Raw genomic sequence first — 13,879 nt, 5'->3', positions numbered from 1 at the left:
TCTTTTTGTAGTTGAGCCTTAATTGCTTTTGGCTTGTCAGTGGGTGGGATTAACTCTCAGGCTGACTGGCTGTAAGGATTGGCTATGCCCACAGTATATGAGCTGCTGTGTGGGGACTGACGCCTCAAAGGGAAACATTTTAGAGATACAGATATTTGGAATTCACCAAATAAATGGTGGGTACCCAATAAATTACAAAATATATCTCTACCCAAATATTATTTGACTGTTATCTGTGTATCCCATGATTTATTCTATCTTTCTTGATGGATGCTCTTAGGAACCTTAAGGTACCATATCCAGGCTGAAACTTTCATTACCCATCCAAAATTGCAAAACTGTTGCTGCTCCTATATTCCATATCTAAATACTAAGCCAGAAATCTAGAAACCATCCTTAATTATTCCCTCTCCTCACCCAATGCAGTCTAAAAATTTTATATAGATACATTCTCTCTCTCTGCCCTCTCCCTCTACTCCCCTCATCTCCTTTCCCTCTTGCTCCTCCTCTCCCTCTCTCTGAAAGGAAGGCATACCAGAATTACAATCACAGATTAAGAAGATAAGCTTGGCCAAGAACAAATTTTGGTAATTCCCAAACCAGTTCTCTTCCTCCTACATGCTATGGAAAGGTCTAGGGCAAAACAGGTAAGTTATATTATACTAGTATTTTATATTCGGTTAACAGGAAGAGTCCCAGCATTAGAATGGCAGGTTCAATGGTGGTGAAATAGAAGATTAGAAGTGAAAGAAAAAAATTGGCTGTGCCACAGTAAAGGAGAAGTATCAATGCAATGCTAGGGAAGACAGAGAACCTCTGTGTGCACTTAAAAATCTTTGTACCAGTAGGTTGTTTCAATGAAATGATGATATAGGTATTTGTTTCAGATTTTCAAGAGTTAGGTATTTCAGAGTCTCCTTTAGCTTAGCATATTGCTACTAAGATTGAAGGCATACACAGTGTTTTTTTTCTCTATGTATACTTTCTCTATGCATAAAGTAGAGAAGACCCAATATATATTTCTTACAAACTCTGAATCCTCATGAAATAAGGTGAGAGACATACAGAGTCTCTCTTAATTTCCCCCCTTAATTTAGGTTCACAGCAATGTATACCTACCACCACCACCCACTCCAAGCCATTATCTCTTCCCAGAACTATTAGTCTCCCTGTATCCAGTCTTGTGCCTCACCAAATCTCCAGAAATCAACCAGAGAGATTCTTCTGAAATGTCAGTCAGTCCCCTGCTTAAAAGCATTAAATCACTTCTATTACCCTGATGATGAAGTCCAATCTTTCTAATATGGCTAATAAAGCCCTATATGAACTAGCCTCTGACTATTTTTTTCTTTCTAGAGTCAAGTCTCATCACTTTTTTCTTCATACTCACATTCTTTTACTTTTTTGTATCATGCTCTCTAGAAAGAGCTCTCTGTTTTTCTTCCTGGACCTTCATACACGTTGCTCCTGGACTGCATCACCCCCACCTTCACAGGGTTCAGTTCTCTCAGACAAGTTAAACATTCCTTTTTCTGAAAAAACCTTTCTGATGCATCTGCCCCGTTGGACTCACTTTATTGTGATATTTGCTTTATTGCGGTGGTCTGGAACCAAACCCGCAGGGTATGTCTGTACTGTCAATAGACTTAATTGAAGGTACACAGGTCACCAGATTAATGATAAATTTGTACTTGGGTAAAATTTAATATGCAAATATGGCTGTGGATTTCATCATTAGTCAAGTTATCACTGTTAAGAAAACAAAATGCATACACCATAAAGATAGCAAATAGTTCAATCTGTTGGCACTTGAATTCTTCATTAAAAGTGGTTAAAAGGTAAGCTCTGATGATCACATTCATCAAGAAAAGATAGTCAAAGGTTTGATGGACATCAAACTACTCAGTTATTATTTACCAGTAAGATTTCTCCACAGAAAGCAGAAGAATAATTTTGCAAAAGAACATAAAATGCAACAAGGTTCTCAGAAATTAAAACAGATGCATTCATTTTAAATTATTTTGTTTTTCATTGTATAACCATTTTACCAGAGGCAATCTTAGATAATTTAGTCCTAATAGTTTTGTTAATTCTAATGTTATTAACTTATTACACCATTCATAAAAGATTTAAGAAATAAAAACCAAACTATGCCTGCTTTTCTTCATATTTTTAAAGCCACAAAGGTATTGGGGTCAAATATATGGTGATGGAAGGAGAACTGACTCTAGGTGGTGAGCACACAATGTGATATAGAGATGACGTATTATAGAATTGCACACTTGAAACCTATGTTTTACTAACCATTGTCACTCCAATAAATTTAATTTAAAAAAAAGTATTAATAAGTATTCTAGTTATTTCTTCTATACTTCCTTGAAAACATAAACCAAACATACTTACTGTTGGTGTTTTTCATTTAGAGTATTCATGCCCTGGAGATCAGAAAGAGGAGTCCTGGGATTTTTCCGGGTTATACCTAGCACATAAAAAGCAGAAAATTTCAAATCAATGCTAAGAGAAAATAACCATGAAACAATATACCTAAGGACAAATGAAATTAATATGCTTTGATAGTAAATATGTGCTGAGTATGTCAGAAATGTCTAAATGACATGAACCAAATCCAATGACTACAACTTACAAATCTGACTTAGACAACAATGAACCCAACTAGGGAATTTAATAATAAATTCTTTTATTCCTTCTCTAATTTAAACATTATCAGAAAATACAAGGGTAACTAGGCTGAAAGTCTCAAAGCATACAAGCTCATTCCTTATTTTAATATTTAAAAAATTCCTAATGATTTCTTTGCATCATTTTTCAGCTGACATGGACTACAGATTTTAAAGATCAATTAATCTTACATATAAAACCACAGAGAATCAAAGATGACAAAGTGCTTCCTTAAGAATTACCAACATAAGGCTATCAATTTTCATAATGTACACATGCACACAAAGACATTTACTATAGGTAAGAAACACTGGAAAGGAAGTAAAAGTATCTCTATTCAAGACAACAATCAATTCCATTTCTACACAATTGCAATAAACAATAAGAAAATAAAATTAAGAAAACAAGTCTATTAATAGTAACATTAAAGTAATATAAAAGGAATTAGTTTAACAAAAAAAAGTATAAAATGCCTATACTGTAAACTATATAATTAAAAGAAATTAAAGAATATCTAAATAAATGGAATGTCATCCATGCTCATGGACTGGAACAGTTAATAGTATCAAGAGGGCAATTCTTTCCAAAGTGATCTACAGATCTATGCAATCTCTACTAAAATTCTAACTACGTTTTTTTGGAAAACTGAATAAACTGATCCTATAATGCAAGGGACACAGAATAACCAAAACGACATTGAAAAAGAAGAATGGTAGGAGAACTCTCACTTCCTAAATTCAAAACTAACTACAAAGAAACTAACTCAGACAATATGGTACCAGCATAACAGAAAAAGAAATCGATGGAAAGGAACTCAGAGTAAAGAAATAAACATTTACATTTATGTTCAACTGAACTGTGATAAGAGTGCTAAGGCAATTCAATGGAAAAAGCATAATCTTTTCAATAAATAGTCTTGGGAAAACTAGATATCCACATGCAAAAGAATAAAATTGAATCAAAAATCAAAATTTAAGTGCTAAACATATAAAACTCTTAAAAGAAAACAAAGGAGTAAATTTTTCTAACATTGGATTAGGCCATAGTTACTTAGATATGACACTAAAAGGACAAGCAACCAAAGAAAAAAATGGATAAACTGAACATCACCACAATTTAAAACTTTCATGCTTCAAAGGACACTGTATCAGGAAGTGAAAAGACAATACACAGAATGGTAGAAAATGATTGCAAATCAAGTATCTGATAAGAAACTTGAATCCAAATATAAAAAGAACTCTTGCAATTGAAAAATAAAAAGGCAACCAAATTTAAAAATGGACAAAGGATTATACATTTTGAACCAAAGAACAGACATTTTCCCAAAGATATGCAAATTGTGAATAAGCCCATGAAAAGATGCTAAACATCATTAGTCATCAGAGAAATGAAAATCAAACTACAATGAGATACCAGCTCACACCCACTAGAATAACTATAATAAAAAGAACAGTAAGTGTTGGCAAGGACATGGAAAATATTGGAACCTTTCATACAATGCTGAATGTGAAATGATATAGTCACCGTGTAAAATAGTCTACCTAGCAGTTCATCAAAAATTAAACATAGTTACTATAGGACCCAGCAATTCCTCTAAGTATATACCTAAAAGAATAGAAGACACGTATCCACACCAACATAAAAACTGTTATTGGAAATATATGGCTTGGGATCCACAAACTCAGTTAGGACTTTAAACAACTTTGTTTTCCTATATATCTGATATTTTTTCATTTTATTTACTCAGTTACTAAGTCATGGTCACCAATTTCCTATGACAAATTATCACTTTCTATCCTTCATATCCATTCTTCTGTGTATTGAATCACAATCATCTCAGGCCTTTCCTCAATATTAGTAATTTTCAGCTATTTCCTCTATTTCTTGAGCTCACACATGTTGCTTTACACCTCTGCTTGTTTTAGTAGCATACCTATTTTCAGTATCATACTGATCTTTTATAGCCTCAAGTCTGTGCTGTTGTTTTATTGGATTTATGTTCTCAAATTCTTCTATACTGTAAAATGCTCACAGGGACATTTCTTCTCTTTTTTGGGAGTATCATTCCTGCAAACACCATAAGGTGTTTCTTTTTTGGGTGGTTCTTTTATGCATATCATTTCACTTCCTTATTTCCCTTTATGTAATGATTTTAACAATTATTAAATATTTTAAACATTAAAAAGCCCTAAGGAATAGTATAGTGAACACTTGTAAGTAATCACCCAGATTAGAAAATGAAACCTAATGCACCTCTTTGACCCCATTCCAATAGCATCAAATCCCAACATTGCCTACTTGTTTGAATTCTCATAAAAGGACTTTAAAATAGCTGTCATTCTGCTCAATGATTTAAGATGGTCTTACTGAGTTAACAAACAGGAAATTTCAGGAATAAAATGGAAGCTGTCAAAAGGAACCACATGGATATTCTGGTACTAAAATCTGAAATTTTCTGAAATGAAAAATTCATTCTATGGGTTTAAGAGGAGACTTGAAACAGCATAAGGAATTTGAAATCAGATAAATAAAAATTATCCAATCTAAAAAACAGAAAGCAAAAATAAGGAAAAATGAACAGAGTATGAGGAATCTGTGAGACAATATCAAATATCCTAAGAACATGTCTATAAAGGAAAAGAGAAATTGCAGCAGAAAATTGATTTGAAAAAATTTTGGTCTAAAATTTCCTAAATTTAATTAAAAACAGGTCCAAAAGGTACAGTAAATCCCAAACACAATAAATATTTAGGTACATCACAAATTGCTGAAAACCAAAGAATAAAGAGAAAATCTTGAAACAGAGAGAGGAAAAAAGGTGATTTCAATATGAAAGAATGACAATAGGATATCTCAGTTTATCATCACAAATAATGTAGGAAAGAAGAAAATGGAACATCCTTAAAAGGCCAAAAGTTTGATAGTTCCTAATCATGTTAAATATATGACTACTTTATGACACACTAACTTCACTGGTAAGTTTTACCCAAGGAATTACAATATAGGTACACAGGGCAGCTTCCTAGTCAAGATGGCAGAAGAGGTAAAAGCTGTGCTTGCATCCTCTCACAACCACAACAAAATTACAACTAAACTACAGAACAAACATCACTGCAAATTGCCTGAAGTCTAGCTGAACAGAAGTCCTATAACTAAGGACATACAGAAGAAGTCACCTCAAGACCCACAGAATGTGTGGCAACACAGAATGCACTGGTCCCACAACCATGAGTGGCATTTAAAAGTCGGGAGAGATATCTCGGCTGCAGAGGGCACCCTGAGGAACGAGAGGTCCCAACTCCACACCAGGTTTCCCAGTCTGGGGAGAGAAATCCCCAGAACTTCTGGATGTGAAAACCAGGAGAGATTGCGGCTGAGTGAGAGAAAGGGCTGCTGGAGTCCCAGGCGTTCCTTTTAAAGGGCCCACACAGAGACTTACTCACTTACGCACTCACTCATTCTGAGCTCCAGCACTGGGGCAGCAGCTGCAAAGGTGCTAGGGACATACAGAGAGGAACTGAATTCTCTGGGCTCAGGACAAGGGCTGAAGCGACAGCTTTCTCCCAGACCAAAGTGCTGGCAGGAAACACTGTTCCTTTGTTGAGCCTTCCCCCATACCAAAGTGCACACCGCACCAGGCATCATATCTGAGTCTCCATCAACCTGGCTGACACCCTTCGCCCCATCCTAGTGATTGAGACCCTGCCCCACCCAATTTTAGGGAACACGGAAGCTGCTTCCACTGGCATTTCCATACAAATGGCCTGTCTTGGCTCATGCTGTGGCAGGCACAAGAGCCCTGATAAAGGGAATCCTGCTCCAGAGATCAGGCACTGCATATCAACTTCTCCACTGTAGTCACAGCCAGTCCTCACATGTCACTCATGTATTTGGTGGCAAGCCTTAGTACTTGTTGACTAGTGACTTCAGTGGGATTTTTTAATAGGGCTACTCACAAATGGCAGTTCTCTACTCTCAGAGAGAGTGATCAGAGTGGGAGCTAACAAGCAAGATATTACCTAAATGAACAAAGTGCAGTCTTTCAAAACTTAGTTTCAGAAGTGACATACTATTACTTCTGCCATGTCCTATAGACAACACAGACCAACACTCGTAAAATGTGAGAGGAGACTGTACAAGGTTGTGAATACCAGAAGATGTGGATAATGAGAATATCCAAGAGGCTGGCTGCCATAGATGTATAAATGGAATTTATAAATTTCACTTTCCGAGTATTCATGGCTAGAATATTACAATTTAATTTCATATATTTACCTGCTATCCTGTGAGATTGTTAAATTCACTTTTTAGATCAAAGAGCATTTTTTAAACTTCTTAGCACTTTCTATATAGATGATCATGCTGTCTACATTTTCCTTTTCAATCTATGTACCTTTTATTTCTTTTCCTTGCCTTATTCCACTGTCTATGACCTTTAGTACAATGTTAAATTCAGTGGCAAAAACAGACATCTTTACCTTGTTCTCAGTATCAAAGAAGTATTCAGTCTTTCACCATTCAGTGTAAAGTCTACTGCAGGCTTTTCATGTGTATTCTCTGTAAAGTTGAAAAGGTGGCCTTCTGTTCCTAAGCTGCTAAAAGTTTTTAAAGAGGAATGGGTATAGAATTGTGACAAATTCTCTTCATCCATCTACTGAGATAATCTTAGGTTTTTTTCCTTTGTTAGATGGTTGAAATGATGAGTTCTATTGATTGATTTCCTACTATCAAACCAACCTTTCATTCCCGGAATAAATTCCACTTAGCCTTCATGTATTATCCTTTAATGTACTCCTGAATTCAGCGTCCTTTTATTGAAGATTTCTACATCTATTATTGTGAGGTATGTTGGTCTGTAGTTTTCCTATACAGTTTTTGTCTGGTTTTGGTATTTGAGTAACAATACTGACCTCATGATATGATTTGTACAGTGTTCCTTGCTTCTCTATTTTCTGAAAAAGTTGAGATGAACTGGTATTATTCCTTTCTTAAATGTTTCTTAAATAAAATTTACTATTGAAGCTATCTAGGCCCAAACTTTTTTTGTGTTTACGTGTGGGAAGATTTTACTTATGAATCCAATTATCGTTAAAAGACATAGGACTAATCAGATTTTCGATTTTTCCTTGGGTCCATTTAGATGACTTGTTGACATTTGATGAATTTATCCATTTCATCTAGGTTGAATTTATTAGCATAAATATTCATAATTTCTCCGCAACTTTTTGGTGTCTGTACTATATGTAACTGTGTCTACTCTTTCATTCCAGATAATAGTATTTGCTCTTCACTCATGTTTCTTGATCGGAATGGCCAGAACTGAACAGTCTGATTTGGCAGCCACTAGCCGTATGTGGTCATTCAAATTTAAATTGATTTAATTAAAACTTCAGTTTTAAATTAAAAAATAGAATTTCAGGTGCTTAACAGACACATGTGACTAATGGCTAGTTTTGGACAACATAGTTGGAGAAGATTTCCATCTTCACAGAAAGTGCTATTGAACAATGCTGGGCTCAAACTTTACCAATTTCATTGTTCTTTGCGAAAAACCAACTTTTGGTTTCCATTGATTTTTCTCTACTGTCGATTTGCTTTGTATTCACTGATTTTAGTTCTTATCATTTACTTCCTTCTAGTTGTTTTGGGCCTAACATGCTCTTCTTGTTGTAGCTTCATAAAGTGAAAGCTTAGATCATTAATTTGTGACCTATTCTTTTCTAATATAAAGATTTAAAGCCATCAATTTACTTCCAACCACTTTAGTTAGATTACACATGTTGTAATATGTTGTTTCCATTATCATTCAGATCAAAATACTTTCAAGTTGTCCTTATGAATCTTTCTTTAACTCGAGTTATTTATACATGTTGTTTATTTTCCAAATATATAAGGATTTCCCAGATAACTTTCTATTACTAATTTCTATTTTACTTTAAATAGAAATACTTTAAATTTCAATGATCTGTGTGACCATAGTATTATTGCCTGAGGCCAGGGACATTAAGGCAGGCGCTGTCAGCAAGGTAGGAGCCAGGTGCACCAAGCCCACAGCTCTTTTCTAACAACTGCTGATCCTTCATCGTTTTCACGCACATCACAATCTCCACTGTCCCAAGACTAGATTGAAGGTCAAAAGTATGAGTTCAAATTAAAATGAAGTTCTTCTATTCTCTTTCTCTTCCACCTACCACCTTATTCCTTCTCCTTTCCAGGATTCCTAGCCTTTACAGAAGTGGGGCTGCAGCTCATACTCCCACAAAACCCCAATTTCACCCCACTCCTCTAATTTCCTTTCTGCCAAATCTCAGAGAATAGTCACCACAGAGAGGTGGAAGCACTAGAAAAGGAGGAAAAGCCAAAATACCATTATATGCCTTAATCTTGAAGGTTACACTGTCACTTCTGCCACATTCTATTTATTAGAAGTGAGTCACTATGTACAGCACATGCATTTTGAAGGGAGGAGTATCAAAGAATTTGTGGATACATTTTAAACCAGCAAAACAATGTAATAATTTTTACCTTAAATAGTCATATATCTTTTATAAATAAAGAGAAGAAAATGTGTACAGTAATTTGTTTTTATGCATATTTATTGCTTCTGGTTTCTTTATTCCTTCCAAAAATTCATGGATCAGCGAACTACAGTCCATGGGCATTAGCAAACTAGAGTCCACTACCTGTTTTTGTATGGCCTGCGAACTAAAAATGGTTTTTACAGTTTTAAATGCTTCAGGAAAAAACAAAAAAATCAATTCAATAATATTTTTGTGACATGCGAAAATTATATGCTATTTAAATTTCAGTGTGCATAATAAAGTGTTCCTGGAATAAAGTTTGCCTGGAAAATAGCCATGCCCATTTGTTTATGTATTATTTATGGCTCTAAGGCTACAGAGACCACCTAACCCACAAAACCTAAAATGTTTACTATCTAGCCCTCTGCAGAAAAAGTTTGCCAACTTCTATTATATATCCAGGCTACCATCTGGTGTCATTTCCCTTTAGCCTAAAGAACTTCCATTATCATTTCTATGTATTATGGCGACAAATTCTCTGCTTCTGTTTATCTGAAAATATCTTTATTTTGCCTTCATTTTTTAAGGATACTGTTGCTAACTGATAACTGGACACTGTGGATAAGACATTGTAGCAACACTGGATTCTGTTATGTTCTTCTGAAAACTGTTGCTATTTCTTCTAACTGATAGTTAACTTGTCTGGTCCCAAACTACAAATACAGAAATTTGGCCTGAAAGTTGTTTTTGGTTTTGGGGTTTTGGTTTGTTTTGCTTCTGTTTTTGTTTTAATTATGATTTTTGCATATCTTTCAGCCTCTACTGCTTTACTGAGAAGTCAGGTGTTAATCACATCATTATTCCCCTGTATTTAATGTACTATATTTTCTCTTAGCTGCTTTCAAGATTTCCTCTTTATCTCTGGCATTTAGCAATTTGCCCATAAATTGTGGTTTTCTTTTGTATTAATATTTATCCTACTTGGAGCTCACTGATCTAGATCTGTAAGCTATTTTTTTTCATCAAACATGAAAGGTTTCAGCCACTATTTCTTTAAATATTCTTCTGTCTCTTTCTGTCTCTTATCTATTTATGGGATTCCAAGGCAGTAAGTATTCAGATTTTTCCCCACAGGAGCTATGCACAGATACAAAAAGGCCTCAGTCAGAAAAGCAACAAACTTGCAAATGTCGCCTATTGTAGTTGGGTCTTTGAAAGGTTATCTACTATTTGGTTTGCAGTGTTTTTTTTGACAAGGCTCCTACAGTCTTTCCTGAATACTGACTGCAGACAGCCAAGTATGGTTGGCACAATTCATACTCTTAACTTTGGGTTTAGTCATCTGGCAGCAAGCTCTCTCAGTTCCATGATTCTCCTCCTAAATTCCAAGCTGCTTGCCAGTAACTCAACTTTGTCCTGTGGCACCTCAGGTCAGTACGGTTATGATTTTCTGTCTTTGGAGCTATGGGAGTTGGAAACTACCTTGTGCAAAAAGCCACACATTCACAATTCTTACCCACTACTTTACTTAAAGAATGATTCTCCTCTGGTTTCTCCTTCTTTTTGGTCTTTTAGTCTTCTTGGGTCCTTTTCTAGTGCTTTCAAATCATTTATTTTAAAATTTTTCCAGTTTTTATCTCTGTTACCTGAGGGAGAGTCATTCACATCACCAATTCACCACTACCTAAAGCTGGTAGTCCCCTGATTTTTTAAAAACAATCTTCTGAACTTGAATTTATAATTTGATATATTATAAATTTCTAATTATTGTAGCAGTATAGTGGAAAATGGAATAAACTACCTAAAATAATGGAAAAGTTCCAACTTCCACAAATGTAGAAATAAATTTGCATGTGAACACAGATAAATGTAAAATTTCTTCATGCAGCCTATGGTAAAATTGGTATCTTCCTATTCTAGATCCATATATACCAAGCTGGGATGCAATCAAGCTTAGGGTTGTCATGAAAATCAACAAAGCAAATAAATCACTTGCAACTATTTAAAAATTAAAAAGAATTAATTTAATTGCCCCCAAAAGATTTCTAGACTGTTTTAAACAATGTCTCATGTTCTAATTAAAAGATTTAGAAAAGGAAGATAGATAATTGGTATAAGGACTTGTCATATATCTTTTAGAAATAACAGCAATACACAATGGAATACTATTCTGCCATAAGAAAAGATGACATAGTACCATTTGCGACAACATGGATGGATCTTGAGATTATTACGCAAAGCAAAGTAAGTCAGACAGAAAACGTCTAGAACCATATGATTTCACTGATATGTGGGATATAAAACTGAAAGCAACAAAAGAACAAGACAAACAAAGAAACAAAAACTCATAGATACAGACTATAGTGGTTACCAGAGGGAAAGGGGGAAAAGGGGTGGTAGATGAGGATAAACGGGATCAAATATATAGAAGGAAAACTAACTCTGGGTGGTGAACATATAATGTGATATACAGATGATGTATTACAGAATTGTACACCTGAAACCTATGTAACTTTACTAACTATTGTCACCCCAATAAATTTTAATTTAAAAAATAAATGTAATAATATATATCGATAACAAAAGATGAAAAAAAAAGAAAACCACCAATGGTCATCATTGTTGGTATGTTAGATACTATATCTAAGCGTACATAGAAAATGAAACCTTCAAAATTCTTTATTATTAAAAAAATAATAAAATTAAAATAATAGCAATAATTAAATGTAACATTTAAGGATGTCTTTTTTAAATGAAATACTTACCTGTTCTTTCTAAAATGAGAAAATATTTTAAACAATATTTTTCAACATGCATTCCACACTTTCTTATACCACAACAGCAAAAGTAAAAAGAACTGAAGAAAAAACACACAGCATTTGCTTTTAGGAATTGTACTTATATTCACTGATAATTGGATACTAAAATTTCATGGAATTTCAATCACAGAACTGTGAAATTAGCAAAGTATCATCTGTGGTGATCTGTAAAAGCTGAGAACAGAATATGTAAGTAATTTAGGTCCATTATGTTCAACTTTCTGAATTAGGCTTCAAGTACTCTGTAGTATCTATCCCTTTATTCTCCCTATAGCAACAGCCAAATAACTGTAATCCCACAACAAGCAAAAGAACCCATTTTCATGCAGAATGAGTATAACATATAAAAGAGGAGGAAATGGAGACCAAGGGCATCTTTTTACACCCATTTTTAAAAAAACACCCACTATGATTCTATCGTTTTTCCTTAGGCCAAAATACTAACATTGTGGCTTTGCTCTAAATAGAACATAGGAAAGTCTGATAGGAGGACTGCGTGTAATCAAACTAAGTGATTTACCAATGATACACAAAAGCAACACTGCTGATGTTGAAATTCAAGCATAAGCAAACATAAAAATCAGCCAGAGCTAGAAAGGGCAGAGGAAATTTTTGGCAGTGTTGGATATATTAATCGTCTTGATGATAGTAATTTCATAGTTCCATATATATGTACTAACATACCAAACTCTATGCTTTTGCATGCAATTTACCTCAAATAGTTTTCAATAAAGCTTTAAAAAAAATCAGCAAGAAAAAAAATCATTATTCATTTTTACCTATCAGTTGGCTACTTTAAAGCCAAAAATGAAAACCAATTCAGAGTCTGTAACCAAGTGTTACTAACAACTCAAGGATCACAGGCAAATAGTCATCTAAGTTAAAAGAACAGGTGTATCAACTTTTTCAAGACAAAATGAAAATATCCTGAGCTAGACTGGGCAAAGGATTACAGAGGTCACACTGCCTATGCAATTATGTCCCACCCAGGTGTAGAATGCGCCTGGTTTCCATTTCCAAATGGATATGTGATGACACAGAGTTTTCAGGATTTGCAGCCTTACTGTACTTCTCTTCCTTGCACCTCTGCAGAATCTCTAAGCTCCTCTGGTGGACTGGGTGTTGGAGAAAGCTAACACTATCCATACTTTTCAAAATTGCACATGGCGCTGTATCATCATGTCCTTAGGAAGCAAAAGAAAAACAAAAAATGGAGAAAAGAGAAAGACATTATATGAGCCCAAACCAATAGAGAATCAAGGACAATGCTGCCAACTATCTTAGGAGTACATAAAAATATATCAAGTAATAGGGGTTAAATGTGAATGCTTTTTCCATATAATTTGAGGAAATTACACAACAATAACAGGAAAAATAAAAAGGTCCTTTTCAGGTATTCAAAATATCCTCTTCAGTACTCCAAGTGTTATGAGTTAGTTAACACCATACTAAAAATTTATCATTTAAAATACTACGGTTTTGTATGGTTTAGTTTGTTTGTTTTAATGGAATAATGTTTATCAGGTCTGAAATATAATTAGCATATAGTTGGCAACAATGCGAGGAACACTGATGAACCCCAAAGAGAAATTTACCCAAAACAATTTACCAAAAGTTAAACAATTCTTTCACAAATCTTGCAATTAACAACACTTGCAGGAATTCCAACAAGTGTGTCAATGTTGAAAGAGTAGAAGAAAACACCACAGAGCAGAAAAACCCAGCAGCACTTCTGTATTTATATATCTAAAAACAAAGCTCAAAAATCTGTACCTCACCACCACTTCTTAGTAAAGTGAGACAGAATCAGCTACTGGTGGGAAAGGGAAGAGAGGACTTTAAGGACCAAAGCCCCAGATT

General features: G+C 34.5%; 1 protein-coding gene across 18 annotated transcripts in view; it reads right to left on the bottom strand.

Annotated features, from left to right (window-relative positions):
• MYO9A (myosin IXA) overlaps positions 1-13,879 on the bottom strand; it is a 265,016-nt gene that overhangs the window by 112,132 nt on the left and 139,005 nt on the right. For 13 of the 18 annotated variants that reach the window (XM_074328212.2, XM_074328213.2, XM_088796857.1 and 10 more), the window contains 2 exons: positions 13,084-13,203; positions 2,404-2,479 (listed from right to left, as the gene is read on the bottom strand). In XM_074328212.2, the coding sequence (XP_074184313.2) occupies positions 2,404-2,479; positions 13,084-13,203 (196 nt within the window). The remainder of the gene's footprint in view (positions 1-2,403; positions 2,480-13,083; positions 13,204-13,879) is intronic. The other 5 variants (XM_074328218.2, XM_019735963.3, XM_074328219.2 and 2 more) reach the window with 1 other exon arrangement.

This window comes from Rhinolophus sinicus, chromosome 3, assembly GCF_057876585.1.
Source record: "Rhinolophus sinicus isolate RSI-liver-muscle chromosome 3, RSI-T2T, whole genome shotgun sequence".
Classification (NCBI taxonomy): domain Eukaryota; kingdom Metazoa; phylum Chordata; class Mammalia; order Chiroptera; family Rhinolophidae; genus Rhinolophus; species Rhinolophus sinicus.
Note: the sequence above shows the minus strand (reverse complement) of the source record. Positions and strands in the feature narration are given on the sequence as shown.